The 14,204-nt window shown below is 38.2% G+C and overlaps 2 protein-coding genes across 2 annotated transcripts; both read right to left on the bottom strand.

The window, feature by feature from the left end:
• Positions 1–297: 297 nt before the first annotated feature.
• On the bottom strand, positions 298–3,366 carry LOC129350316 (uncharacterized). The gene is made up of 3 exons (XM_055016363.1): positions 2,821–3,366; positions 2,554–2,599; positions 298–1,344 (listed from the first exon to the last, which is right to left on the bottom strand). Exons 1-3 carry the CDS (start codon positions 2,922–2,924, stop codon positions 589–591), a joined length of 906 nt encoding a protein of 301 aa, XP_054872338.1. The 5' UTR covers positions 2,925–3,366; the 3' UTR covers positions 298–588.
• Positions 3,367–5,666: 2,300 nt separating this feature from the next.
• On the bottom strand, positions 5,667–10,904 carry LOC118471265 (uncharacterized). The gene is made up of 3 exons (XM_035954789.2): positions 10,383–10,904; positions 10,116–10,161; positions 5,667–8,906 (listed from the first exon to the last, which is right to left on the bottom strand). The coding sequence occupies exons 1-3, from the start codon at positions 10,484–10,486 to the stop codon at positions 8,151–8,153; spliced, it is 906 nt and encodes a 301-aa protein (XP_035810682.2). The 5' UTR covers positions 10,487–10,904; the 3' UTR covers positions 5,667–8,150.
• Between the last annotated feature and the right edge of the window lie 3,300 nt (positions 10,905–14,204).

The following is a 14,204-nucleotide window of genomic DNA, read 5'->3' as shown; positions in this document are numbered from 1 at the left end:
TTTTACTGGATATTCACTTTGATTTTTCAAAACAAAGTTGTGGTTAGGATCTGTAAAATAACAGCAAATTGTTAGGAAAACAAAGAAAGATAAAACATGCTTTGTTTTTTTTTGCGCTGAAATAAGTTTGTGCATAACATAACAAGTTTAGTACGATCCAATCCAACTTTTCTGCTAAAAAAAATAAAAATGAAAAAAAACACCTCTGCCAAAAGTGTTCTGATGTTGAGTTCAGGTGCTTTTTTTAAATCTCTTCTTTAGTGTCAGTTGACTAATGATTTGGACACACTTCACATCTGCAACCCAACAGATTTTACATTTATTGCTGAAACTATGATTTTAAATCCACACGTCATTAGATGGAACTTCTAAATACATGATTAGGGTGAAGTTGTGCATCATTAGGGGAATCACCTATCCTCCATGTGCTTTGCTGTTGATGTTCACACATGTGCCTCTTTTCTTGCAGAAGTCCAGGATCTCATGCATCATCTGGCTGTTTCCATCCTTGGCAGTCCAGTGCAGAGCAGTGAAGCCTGACATGAAGTCTTTCTTCTGGGCCAAGCTTGTGTCCCTCAGCAGCAGGCCTTATACATGTCCCCAGAGTCCAGCTGCACATTGCACCAACCACTCATGAGCTAGTGGTTCCAGACTATAACTATTCAGTGTGTCTTGTATTAAATTTGTTGTACTATGAAAACACGCTGTGCTCAACAAATACTGCAGTTCTTCCAGCAATTCATCAAATGCAGCACTGGGCACATGAAAAATATTTCCAAGTTTTAATAACACAGCTGCAAGTTTTTGTTCTACTATATCTTTCTGATCCTGTGTTGTACTTATATCATCAGACTGACTGCTATCGCTGAATTCCTCATTGTCTTGAACATCAGGCTCTGCTGTTTCAGCTGCAACACTTTCTTTGACTACTTCGTCTTTAAAATCTGCCACCGACTGTAAGCTGTGCTTACGACTTCTGTGTGACTTGAATGTACTGTAAATGTTGGATTTGTAATAACAGCCTTTGAACATACAAGTAACTGTCTCATAGTTTTTCAAATGCTGGGTTATATGTGCAAAACAATCACGCTCTGTTCCAAGTTCACTAAAACCACATAACTGACAGGACAAAGTAAATTTGTCAGAGCACTTTAAAGCATTACAATGATTCCTGGATAAGTGTGTCAAAAGTGAATTCCAAGTCTTAAAAATGCATGGACAGTTTGGATACACGCAATTAATACAATGGCCACGCCCCAAATGATGACGACTTAATCTGCAATGTTTAAGAATTTCTGATCTTTTAGACGCCTCAGCACCACAGTCTTTACACAGCCACATTAACTGGAGAGACAAAAAGAAAAGTGGACAAGAAAATAATAATCAAACATCACTGTTTTTACAGTCATCACAGGTCCATGAACTTTGAAATCAATATTAAAACTTAGTGGCTTTCTCAGGAGAGTTAGGAGTATGGCTATCAACACATACTGATGCAAAGTAACTGTCGTAAAGAGAGGTATTTTTAAAAACTACCCACGACAACTTGGGGTCCATGTATGATTGTATGCTGCTGACCATGGGGAACCCTCGTGAAATAAAGCAATACCTCAGGTGTCATGAAAATAGTCATAAACCAATTCACCAGTTAATCAGTAATTGTGCAATTAAAACATGCATTTGATAAACAGAGTTTGGGAGTAATTGGATTACCTGTAACAGGATTATGTAATCAGGATACAAATAAGTAACTAATACATTACAGTTACAGAAAAAATAAGATGAGCTTACAGGTACATTTAATAATTTGAGTCTCTCTAGTTTCATATTTCATATTTCATTTTTCTGAACATTCTACAGGCATTGGAATTTGCCTTTGGTACACAAAAGTATCTCCATCTTATAGATTTTTATTCTTTTTTTTGTCTTTGGTAGAATATCTGGTTTTGAATAATAAAAACATAATTGAAAGTAATCAAGTTACATTACTTTAATATTATGGTAATTGGATTACATTTCCAATGTAACCTTGCCGACCCTGAGAATAATGCACAAATTAATTAATTAATGAACCCATCAATAAATAGCTCAAATTGAAAATAGAATTCCAATAGGAATATGCATTTTCTGAAGCTAGCAATTTGTTTTGCTGAGTCACATAGCCTTCCCTTTCGCCCCTTCACTTACAATTCCCATAGCACTATAGGCCTTAGACTGATAAAACGATGCTTAAAGGCCTAATTACCACCCATGGGATGTAACAAGCTCTATTAATAAATTGTAATTCTAATTTGTGTTATTTGTTTATGAATTTATTAATGTGAGCATAAAACTATTCATTTCAATTTCAATATAAGCAATTTATTGATGGAATTTTCAAATTCATGAAATACCTATTTTAGCTGTATAGTTGCTAATTATTGATGAAAAATTTTACGACCATTTCCGTGACACCTGTTGTCCTTGCACACAATATTTATGCTTTACTGATTTATTTCAATTTCATTTTAAACAGACATTCAGTTGACTTATCACTATTATGTATGTACTTACGGAACCAATGCAAGGTCCAAATGAGTTCGAGATCAGATGAGAAAATCTGTAAATAAATATCAAATATAAATGGACAATGAAAGCAAGTTTTCAAGACAGTTGATCAATAATTTCCAGATTACAGTCGGCACAGACACCATTAGTGACAAAATCCATAACAATAGTGAAGCATGCAACCAGTTTCCCTGTCATCTTAACATGAAATATTTACTTGTGACTAGGCCAGCCAGAAACATGTCCTACTAACAAGCTGAAAAGGCCACCAACCTCAGTGGAAGTGGACATGCTTCAGGCAGTATTGTTATTACAACTACAGTTGAGAAAAACATGTTTGGCGTGTCTCTCCGCGTGTGTCCGCATGTTCGCCGCATCCTTCTTGCAAGCTGCCAAATTCAGAGCCGGCACGGATCTTGAAGAAACTTTGCTTCCCAAGCTGATAGTTTTTAGCTGATGCACTTGGGAATGTGATCGTGCGTCAAATCTTTTACGAAGTCCTGGTACATTCTCTTCACAACCACGAACTTCACCTCGTCTATCTGTTTGACCACAGCGACGCTGTTCAGCAACTTCTTAAAAAGGTCCCTATTGTGCTGCTTTTCCGCGGGATCTCTGCAGCTGATGTGACTCCTGAAGTTGTTCAGCAGCTCAGAGGTCCTCACTTTGCCTCCGTGTTCCAGTAAAAAAGACAGAATAGGCTCCTGGGTCAAGGTCATTTTAGTGCTGCGGGATCAGAAATATGAAAAGATGCAGCAGATAGCTTAAGTAAAGCCTGAGAGGATAATGTGTCTGTGCTCCCCACTCTGCTGTCCTCCACCAACCTGCAGTTCCAGAGCCTCTCCAAATAAACCCACCCGCTTTAATCTGGCTCAGCCCCGTTAACGGCCTGCAGCCAGGACACTGTTTACCACAAAACTCATTATTTAGACTCACATTTAGAGATTAAAGAGTCTATTAAAAAAAAAACAACTATCCGAATAGTTTACTATCTCAGTGCAACATTTGAACATGGACCTCACAATTTTTGTTGCTGCTTAAGTTTAATTATTGTAAGTTCATTAATAGTATTATTGTCTTTTTATTTGGATCCAAATGGCAACAGTGTAAGAAACCTCTTGAAATCCATAGGTTTATTATTATCATTGTTAATGCTGTTGATGAGAAATTTCAGAAAAAAACTAAAAAAAAAAAACCCAACAACCCTAACAGCAGTTTTAGAAAGATAATTACTGTTAATATTATTATTACTATATTATATTATTATCGGTCCGAGCACCAACGGTGCAAGGAACCTCTCGGAATGCAAGGAATTATTATTATTATTATGATTATTATTAGCTTTGCCAGCAGAATCACCACTTCCCCCAAAACACTGAAATGGCTCGTCCAGGATTTGAACCTGGGCCTCTCACAATTGATGTAAGAATCATACCACTAGACCAACAAGCCAGGGAGGGATTGGTTGAAGTGTTGATTTTTTTTTTATGTTTAATTTTATTTTAGTTTAGTTTAGTTTAGTTTAGTTTAGTTTTAATATTAGGGTTAGTTTGAGTTTAGTTTGCTTTTTTTATCTTAAGTTTAGCTTGGATGATTAGGGGCTTTTTTTTAATATTATAAAAAATGATTATTCTTATCATTGTTAGCGTTCCCACTACTTACTATTATTATTATTTTAACAAAACTCCTGAAACTCCCCCCTTATAACTGTATTCATCTCGAAAGAAGAAAAGTTTCACTCGATTTTTCCTTCCAGTGGTTAGAGATTCCTTCTGAAAGGTCTGGACAAAGCTTTGCCCACAGAGCTGAAGAATCTGTACGAGGCAGATCTCTTCTTTTTCGTCTGGTATCTGATGGAGGACGCGATGCAGGACGACATTTGAGGCACCTTCTGGTCCAGAAGACCTAGGATCTGGGACAGGCTGCCCCAACGCTTCAGCAGATCATTGAAGATGCTTTTGTGCAGCTCCTGGAATCTGTCGGACCGCACGTCGATGTCTTCATCCTGCAGATGCCACCAAACATCATCCACCAGCCACTTAAAGTCCTTCTTGATGACGTCAAACGAGTAGCGCAGCTTTGCTTTGTGAAACACCCTGGCGACGCTCCTGTACACCATCATATCCACGTACGCCTTTTTGGGAATCGATGTTGTGTCTAGGACCGTGTCCGGTGACAGTGGAGCCACGTACGGCTTTTTGGGAATCGATGTTGTGTCTCGGACCGTCTTCGGTGACAGAGGCGTCACGTACGCCTTTTTGGGAATCGGTGGTGTGTCTACGACCGTCTTCGGTGACAGAGGAGCCACGTACGGCTTTTTGGGAATCGATGTTGTGTCTTCGACGGTGTCCGGTGACAGAGGACCCTCCACATCTGTGCTGCCCCTTGAACTCGGTGATTTCGTGGAGCTAATCATTTCAACGGCCGCATCCGCCATGGCGTTCAGCAGTGTCGGAGACGGTATTCTCGACATAGCTGTCAGGAAATCATCGCAGGAGGATAAGAATTTAATACTTTCTATTACTTCCTCCGCCATCATTTTGTTCAGTTTCTCAGCGCTCTCGCTGCTGACACCGTCCTGCAGGTTAAGCGCTTCTTTAAAGCTCTGAGGAAGAGCGCTGGCTATTGCGTCTGACACTTCCTCCTCTGTGATCTGTCTTCCCAGAGCTTCCGTGTAACTCAAGATGTTCCGGATGCAAAAACAAAGAATTTCTGCCATCAGCATTGCCAGCAGATTTCTGGTCATGAGCTCAGGTTCTCCTACCATCAGCATCTCCCGTTCCTCTGAGGGAATTCTTCCAAGGGTGTAGCTGATCAGTGGACGCAGGGTTTCTGCTGGGATCATCTCACTATGCCGTTCCTGGGATTTTACCTTTAGGGCCATCTTCTGTGTTGAAGGTTCTGCTTAGATCAAAGGTCGACTCTTCAGTGAGTTTGAATTCTGCTGTAGTTCCTCTTATAAAACGTTTGACCTCTTATGACGTCAGAACTGACGTTCCAAAGGCCACGCTATGACGTGAACACAACACATGACGTCACTCTTGCTGTGCGCTGTGTGTTTTTCATCAACAGTCAGCAAAGAACATGAGCACATGAGAGCTGAATAAATATAAGCTACAGATGTGGATTCAACATGTCTTAATATTAAAACTGCAAACATGGACTCAACATGTGTTAACATTATGAATAAACATTTTAAATCAAAACTTATTTTACATATTTGCACTGGGATAAATAAGCAAATAAAAATGATTTGACAAAATACAGGACAAAACTATGAATAATGTCTCCATCCAAACTCTTTCTTTTGACAGATGTAATTCGTTCTTTGTCATGCAAAAAATAAAATAAAATAAATCTCGTTCGCTTATTAGTGGATGAGCTCTTTGCTTCGTTGCTGTTGTATGCATGTGCTCAGTGGTCACAGTGTTGATTAACATTCACACACCATTGTTCTTACTAACCATTAAACACTACCTCTTGTTTTAATATGCTGAAATGTGATTAAGTAATTAACAGCAGACAGAAAAATTGAACACATAATGTCTTACAAATCAATCAATGCTGATGCATTTAGAGACATTTTAATAACACTTCAAACTGGTTAAAATAATAGTATCACTTTTCACCATCCTTGCCTTGTTATCAGAATTGGAATCAGAGCTCATGGAATTGCAGATATGATTTTGGGTTGTGAAGAAGCACGCAGAAGTGTATCGTAAGCCTGATGTCTCAGAGACTACAGATTATCTTGGTTAGCAGTGAGATCATCTGGTGAGAAAATAAGGTCACTGAAGATTAATAAACCTCTTGAATGAAGCACTCCCCTTCCCCCTCCAAATAAAAACAGCATCTCCTTAGCAGGAGGTTGGATGCAAAAAATGCATATGTATGAACAGTGTCCAAATATTTAGTGTTAATTTACTGTCTGAAGAAAAATTCCACAACAAAGGGAGAACATTCTGCATGGATCTCAGGGAAATATACACTTTAAGGCTGCACATCATCGCCATCTAGTGGTGCTTCAGAGGTATGACACTGTGCAGAAGGATTGCTGTCCATGACACACATTTATCTCAGTCAAATATGTGAAACTGGTTTCACTGCTTCATTTCCAGTCACTAATGTTGAGGTGTAATCTGTGAATGGCCAGGAATTAAACTTTTCTGTTTCCACACAGAGGTGAGTTATGTGGAGGAGGATTTACTCATTGACTTACTGTGTGTCAGCTGGTTTCTCGTCTTCTTCCTTGTTTTGTTTCTTATTTTAGTGACTCAGAGGGTGTGTTTTGGACATTGAATTAAAGATTACCTACAACGTTTAAAAAAATACTGTTCAGAAAGGATGCCAGGAAAACACATTAAAAATATGGTATAATGGTCAAAAACTGTAAAAAAAAAAACAACAACAAATAAACGAAAAACAACCCCATATATATATAGTAATGATAAATATCTGTAAAATATTGAGATCTTTAGCGAAGTAAAATGTAGAAAAATAAGCATAATTTTATGTTGTAAAACAACAAATTCCTATTTGTAAAAATATCACTTTTTGATGTGGATATTATGTACAGTTTTGGCCTGTTTTTATTTTATACTTTATCTAGATTTTACTAGATAATATCTATAATTTATCAAACACAGCAGGATTAGGGTTAGGGTATGTTTTTTTCCGTTTGTGTTTTTATTTAATTTTTTTTAAGTCAACATGCGAATTAGTACTTAATATCTCCAAAATGATCATATTTTTTCCTGATTTAAATACAGTAAGAAATGATGTAATTTTACAATGAACTGATGTTAAAGAATTTACCATTTATAAAAATATTGATTTTTGATGTGGACTTTTTGTGTGTTTGTTTGTTTGTTATGTATTGTTTTTTGTAGTTGTTTGTTATGTATTGGGTTTTTGTTGTTGTTGTCTTGTTACTTTATTTGACATTTTACTGGATATTCACTTTGATTTTTAAAAACAAAGTTGTGGTTAGGATCTGTAAAATAACAGCAAATTGTTAGGAAAACAAAGAAAGTTAAAACATGCTTTGTTTTTTGCGCTGAAATAAGTTTGTGCACAACACATATAGTCTGAAACATAGTGAACAAAACCTTAAAACTCCCTTGTACTTCCCAAATACTCTCTTAAATGAGTGCTATGATGATCACATAACAAGTTTAGGACAATCCAATCCACCTTTACTGCTAAAAAAAAACCCCACCTCTGCTAAAAGTGTTCTGATGTTGAGTTCAGGTGCTTTTTTTAAATCTCTTCTTTAGTGTCAGTTGACTAATGATTTGGACACACTTCACATCTGCAACCCAACAGATTTTACATGTATTGCTGAAACTATGATTTTAAATCCACACGTCATTAGATGGAACTTCTAAATACATGATTAGGGTGAAGTTGTGCATCATTAGGGGAATCACCTATCCTCCATGTGCTTTGCTGTTGATGTTCACACATGTGCCTCTTTTCTTGCAGAAGTCCAGGATCTCATGCATCATCTGGCTGTTTCCATCCTTGGCAGTCCAGTGCAGAGCAGTGAAGCCTGACATGAAGTCTTTCTTCTGGGCCAAGCTTGTGTCCCTCAGCAGCAGGCCTTATACATGTCCCCAGAGTCCAGCTGCACATTGCACCAACCACTCATGAGCTAGTGGTTCCAGACTATAACTATTCAGTGTGTCTTGTATTAAATTTGTTGTACTATGAAAACACGCTGTGCTCAACAAATACTGCAGTTCTTCCAGCAATTCATCAAATGCAGCACTGGGCACATGAAAAATATTTCCAAGTTTTAATAACACAGCTGCAAGTTTTTGTTCTACTATATCTTTCTGATCCTGTGTTGTACTTATATCATCAGACTGACTGCTATTGCTGAATTCCTCATTGTCTTGAACATCAGGCTCTGCTGTTTCAGCTGCAACACTTTCTTTGACTACTTCGTCTTTAAAATCTGCCACCAACTGTAAGCTGTGCTTACGACTTCTGTGTGACTTGAATGTACTGTAAATGTTGGATTTGTAATAACAGCCTTTGAACATACAAGTAACTGTCTCATAGTTTTTCAAATGCTGGGTTATATGTGCAAAACAATCACGCTCTGTTCCAAGTTCACTAAAACCACATAACTGACAGGACAAAGTAAATTTGTCAGAGCACTTTAAAGCATTACAATGATTCCTGGATAAGTGTGTCAAAAGTGAATTCCAAGTCTTAAAAATGCATGGACAGTTTGGATACACGCAATTAATACAATGGCCACGCCCCAAATGATGACGACTTAATCTGCAATGTTTAAGAATTTCTGATCTTTTAGACGCCTCAGCACCACAGTCTTTACACAGCCACATTAACTGGAGAGACAAAAAGAAAAGTGGACAAGAAAATAATAATCAAACATCACTGTTTTTACAGTCATCACAGGTCCATGAACTTTGAAATCAATATTAAAACTTAGTGGCTTTCTCAGGAGAGTTAGGAGTATGGCTATCAACACATACTGATGCAAAGTAACTGTCGTAAAGAGAGGTATTTTTAAAAACTACCCACGACAACTTGGGGTCCATGTATGATTGTATGCTGCTGACCATGGGGAACCCTCGTGAAATAAAGCAATACCTCAGGTGTCATGAAAATAGTCATAAACCAATTCACCAGTTAATCAGTAATTGTGCAATTAAAACATGCATTTGATGAACAGAGTTTGGGAGTAATTGGATTACCTGTAACAGGATTATGTAATCAGGATACAAATAAGTAACTAATACATTACAGTTACAGAAAAAATAAGATGAGCTTACAGGTACATTTAATAATTTGAGTCTCTCTAGTTTCATATTTCATATTTCATTTTTCTGAACATTCTACAGGCATTGGAATTTGCCTTTGGTACACAAAAGTATCTCCATCTTATAGATTTTTATTCTTTTTTTTGTCTTTGGTAGAATATCTGGTTTTGAATAATAAAAACATAATTGAAAGTAATCAAGTTACATTACTTTAATATTATGGTAATTGGATTACATTTCCAATGTAACCTTGCCGACCCTGAGAATAATGCACAAATTAATTAATTAATGAACCCATCAATAAATAGCTCAAATTGAAAATAGAATTCCAATAGGAATATGCATTTTCTGAAGCTAGCAATTTGTTTTGCTGAGTCACATAGCCTTCCCTTTCGCCCCTTCACTTACAATTCCCATAGCACTATAGGCCTTAGGCTGATAAAACGATGCTTAAAGGCCTAATTACCACCCATGGGATGTAACAAGCTCTATTAATAAATTGTAATTCTAATTTGTGTTATTTGTTTATGAATTTATTAATGTGAGCATAAAACTATTCATTTCAATTTCAATATAAGCAATTTATTGATGGAATTTTCAAATTCATGAAATACCTATTTTAGCTGTATAGTTGCTAATTATTGATGAAAAATTTTACGACCATTTCCGTGACACCTGTTGTCCTTGCACACAATATTTATGCTTTACTGATTTATTTCAATTTCATTTTAAACAGACATTCAGTTGACTTATCACTATTATGTATGTACTTACGGAACCAATGCAAGGTCCAAATGAGTTCGAGATCAGATGAGAAAATCTGTAAATAAATATCAAATATAAATGGACAATGAAAGCAAGTTTTCAAGACAGTTGATCAATAATTTCCAGATTACAGTCGGCACAGACACCATTAGTGACAAAATCCATAACAATAGTGAAGCATGCAACCAGTTTCCCTGTCATCTTAACATGAAATATTTACTTGTGACTAGGCCAGCCAGAAACATGTCCTACTAACAAGCTGAAAAGGCCACCAACCTCAGTGGAAGTGGACATGCTTCAGGCAGTATTGTTATTACAACTACAGTTGAGAAAAACATGTTTGGCGTGTCTCTCCGCGTGTGTCCGCATGTTCGCCGCATCCTTCTTGCAAGCTGCCAAATTCAGAGCCGGCACGGATCTTGAAGAAACTTTGCTTCCCAAGCTGATAGTTTTTAGCTGATGCACTTGGGAATGTGATCGTGCGTCAAATCTTTTACGAAGTCCTGGTACATTCTCTTCACAACCACGAACTTCACCTCGTCTATCTGTTTGACCACAGCGACGCTGTTCAGCAACTTCTTAAAAAGGTCCCTATTGTGCTGCTTTTCCGCGGGATCTCTGCAGCTGATGTGACTCCTGAAGTTGTTCAGCAGCTCAGAGGTCCTCACTTTGCCTCCGTGTTCCAGTAAAAAAGACAGAATAGGCTCCTGGGTCAAGGTCATTTTAGTGCTGCGGGATCAGAAATATGAAAAGATGCAGCAGATAGCTTAAGTAAAGCCTGAGAGGATAATGTGTCTGTGCTCCCCACTCTGCTGTCCTCCACCAACCTGCAGTTCCAGAGCCTCTCCAAATAAACCCACCCGCTTTAATCTGGCTCAGCCCCGTTAACGGGCTGCAGCCAGGACACTGTTTACCACAAAACTCATTATTTAGACTCACATTTAGAGATTAAAGAGTCTATTAAAAAAAAAACAACTATCCGAATAGTTTACTATCTCAGTGCAACATTTGAACATGGACCTCACAATTTTTGTTGCTGCTTAAGTTTAATTATTGTAAGTTCATTAATAGTATTATTGTCTTTTTATTTGGATCCAAATGGCAACAGTGTAAGAAACCTCTTGAAATCCATAGGTTTATTATTATCATTGTTAATGCTGTTGATGAGAAATTTCAGAAAAAAACTAAAAAAAAAAAACCCAACAACCCTAACAGCAGTTTTAGAAAGATAATTACTGTTAATATTATTATTACTATATTATATTATTATCGGTCCGAGCACCAACGGTGCAAGGAACCTCTCGGAATGCAAGGAATTATTATTATTATTATTATGATTATTATTAGCTTTGCCAGCAGAATCACCACTTCCCCCAAAACACTGAAATGGCTCGTCCAGGATTTGAACCTGGGCCTCTCACAATTGATGTAAGAATCATACCACTAGACCAACAAGCCAGGGAGGGATTGGTTGAAGTGTTGATTTTTTTTTATGTTTAATTTTATTTTAGTTTAGTTTAGTTTAGTTTAGTTTAGTTTTAATATTAGGGTTAGTTTGAGTTTAGTTTGCTTTTTTTATCTTAAGTTTAGCTTGGATGATTAGGGGCTTTTTTTTAATATTATAAAAAATGATTATTCTTATCATTGTTAGCGTTCCCACTACTTACTATTATTATTATTTTAACAAAACTCCTGAAACTCCCCCCTTATAACTGTATTCATCTCGAAAGAAGAAAAGTTTCACTCGATTTTTCCTTCCAGTGGTTAGAGATTCCTTCTGAAAGGTCTGGACAAAGCTTTGCCCACAGAGCTGAAGAATCTGTACGAGGCAGATCTCTTCTTTTTCGTCTGGTATCTGATGGAGGACGCGATGCAGGACGACATTTGAGGCACCTTCTGGTCCAGAAGACCTAGGATCTGGGACAGGCTGCCCCAACGCTTCAGCAGATCATTGAAGATGCTTTTGTGCAGCTCCTGGAATCTGTCGGACCGCACGTCGATGTCTTCATCCTGCAGATGCCACCAAACATCATCCACCAGCCACTTAAAGTCCTTCTTGATGACGTCAAACGAGTAGCGCAGCTTTGCTTTGTGAAACACCCTGGCGACGCTCCTGTACACCATCATATCCACGTACGCCTTTTTGGGAATCGATGTTGTGTCTAGGGACCGTGTCCGGTGACAGTGGAGCCACGTACGGCTTTTTGGGAATCGATGTTGTGTCTCGGACCGTCTTCGGTGACAGAGGCGTCACGTACGCCTTTTTGGGAATCGGTGGTGTGTCTACGACCGTCTTCGGTGACAGAGGAGCCACGTACGGCTTTTTGGGAATCGATGTTGTGTCTTCGACGGTGTCCGGTGACAGAGGACCCTCCACATCTGTGCTGCCCCTTGAACTCGGTGATTTCGTGGAGCTAATCATTTCAACGGCCGCATCCGCCATGGCGTTCAGCAGTGTCGGAGACGGTATTCTCGACATAGCTGTCAGGAAATCATCGCAGGAGGATAAGAATTTAATACTTTCTATTACTTCCTCCGCCATCATTTTGTTCAGTTTCTCAGCGCTCTCGCTGCTGACACCGTCCTGCAGGTTAAGCGCTTCTTTAAAGCTCTGAGGAAGAGCGCTGGCTATTGCGTCTGACACTTCCTCCTCTGTGATCTGTCTTCCCAGAGCTTCCGTGTAACTCAAGATGTTCCGGATGCAAAAACAAAGAATTTCTGCCATCAGCATTGCCAGCAGATTTCTGGTCATGAGCTCAGGTTCTCCTACCATCAGCATCTCCCGTTCCTCTGAGGGAATTCTTCCAAGGGTGTAGCTGATCAGTGGACGCAGGGTTTCTGCTGGGATCATCTCACTATGCCGTTCCTGGGATTTTACCTTTAGGGCCATCTTCTGTGTTGAAGGTTCTGCTTAGATCAAAGGTCGACTCTTCAGTGAGTTTGAATTCTGCTGTAGTTCCTCTTATAAAACGTTTGACCTCTTATGACGTCAGAACTGACGTTCCAAAGGCCACGCTATGACGTGAACACAACACATGACGTCACTCTTGCTGTGCGCTGTGTGTTTTTCATCAACAGTCAGCAAAGAACATGAGCACATGAGAGCTGAATAAATATAAGCTACAGATGTGGATTCAACATGTCTTAATATTAAAACTGCAAACATGGACTCAACATGTGTTAACATTATGAATAAACATTTTAAATCAAAACTTATTTTACATATTTGCACTGGGATAAATAAGCAAATAAAAATGATTTGACAAAATACAGGACAAAACTATGAATAATGTCTCCATCCAAACTCTTTCTTTTGACAGATGTAATTCGTTCTTTGTCATGCAAAAAATAAAATAAAATAAATCTCGTTCGCTTATTAGTGGATGAGCTCTTTGCTTCGTTGCTGTTGTATGCATGTGCTCAGTGGTCACAGTGTTGATTAACATTCACACACCATTGTTCTTACTAACCATTAAACACTACCTCTTGTTTTAATATGCTGAAATGTGATTAAGTAATTAACAGCAGACAGAAAAATTGAACACATAATGTCTTACAAATCAATCAATGCTGATGCATTTAGAGACATTTTAATAACACTTCAAACTGGTTAAAATAATAGTATCACTTTTCACCATCCTTGCCTTGTTATCAGAATTGGAATCAGAGCTCATGGAATTGCAGATATGATTTTGGGTTGTGAAGAAGCACGCAGAAGTGTATCGTAAGCCTGATGTCTCAGAGACTACAGATTATCTTGGTTAGCAGTGAGATCATCTGGTGAGAAAATAAGGTCACTGAAGATTAATAAACCTCTTGAATGAAGCACTCCCCTTCCCCCTCCAAATAAAAACAGCATCTCCTTAGCAGGAGGTTGGATGCAAAAAAATGCATATGTATGAACAGTGTCCAAATATTTAGTGTTAATTTACTGTCTGAAGAAAAATTCCACAACAAAGGGAGAACATTCTGCATGGATCTCAGGGAAATATACACTTTAAGGCTGCACATCATCGCCATCTAGTGGTGCTTCAGAGGTATGACACTGTGCAGAAGGATTGCTGTCCATGACACACATTTATCTCAGTCAAATATGTG

Source organism: Amphiprion ocellaris, chromosome 13 (assembly GCF_022539595.1).
Source record: "Amphiprion ocellaris isolate individual 3 ecotype Okinawa chromosome 13, ASM2253959v1, whole genome shotgun sequence".
NCBI classification, from domain to species: Eukaryota; Metazoa; Chordata; class Actinopteri; family Pomacentridae; genus Amphiprion; species Amphiprion ocellaris.
The sequence above is the reverse complement of the archived record's forward strand: the minus strand, read 5'-3'. Positions and strand labels throughout refer to the sequence as shown.

Bases quoted from the DNA above. Each gene is read 5' to 3' on its own strand.
- LOC129350316 (XM_055016363.1), bottom strand. From the start codon at position 2,924: ATGCGGCGAACATGCGGACACACGCGGAGAGACACGCCAAACATGTTT. The intron at 2,600-2,820 runs GTTGGTGGCCTT...ATTTATTTACAG, and splicing joins GCATGTCCACTTCCACTGAG to ATTTTCTCATCTGATCTCGA. The intron at 1,345-2,553 runs GTAAGTACATAC...TTGTCTCTCCAG, and splicing joins TTGGACCTTGCATTGGTTCC to TTAATGTGGCTGTGTAAAGA.
- LOC118471265 (XM_035954789.2), bottom strand. From the start codon at position 10,486: ATGCGGCGAACATGCGGACACACGCGGAGAGACACGCCAAACATGTTT. The intron at 10,162-10,382 runs GTTGGTGGCCTT...ATTTATTTACAG, and splicing joins GCATGTCCACTTCCACTGAG to ATTTTCTCATCTGATCTCGA. The intron at 8,907-10,115 runs GTAAGTACATAC...TTGTCTCTCCAG, and splicing joins TTGGACCTTGCATTGGTTCC to TTAATGTGGCTGTGTAAAGA.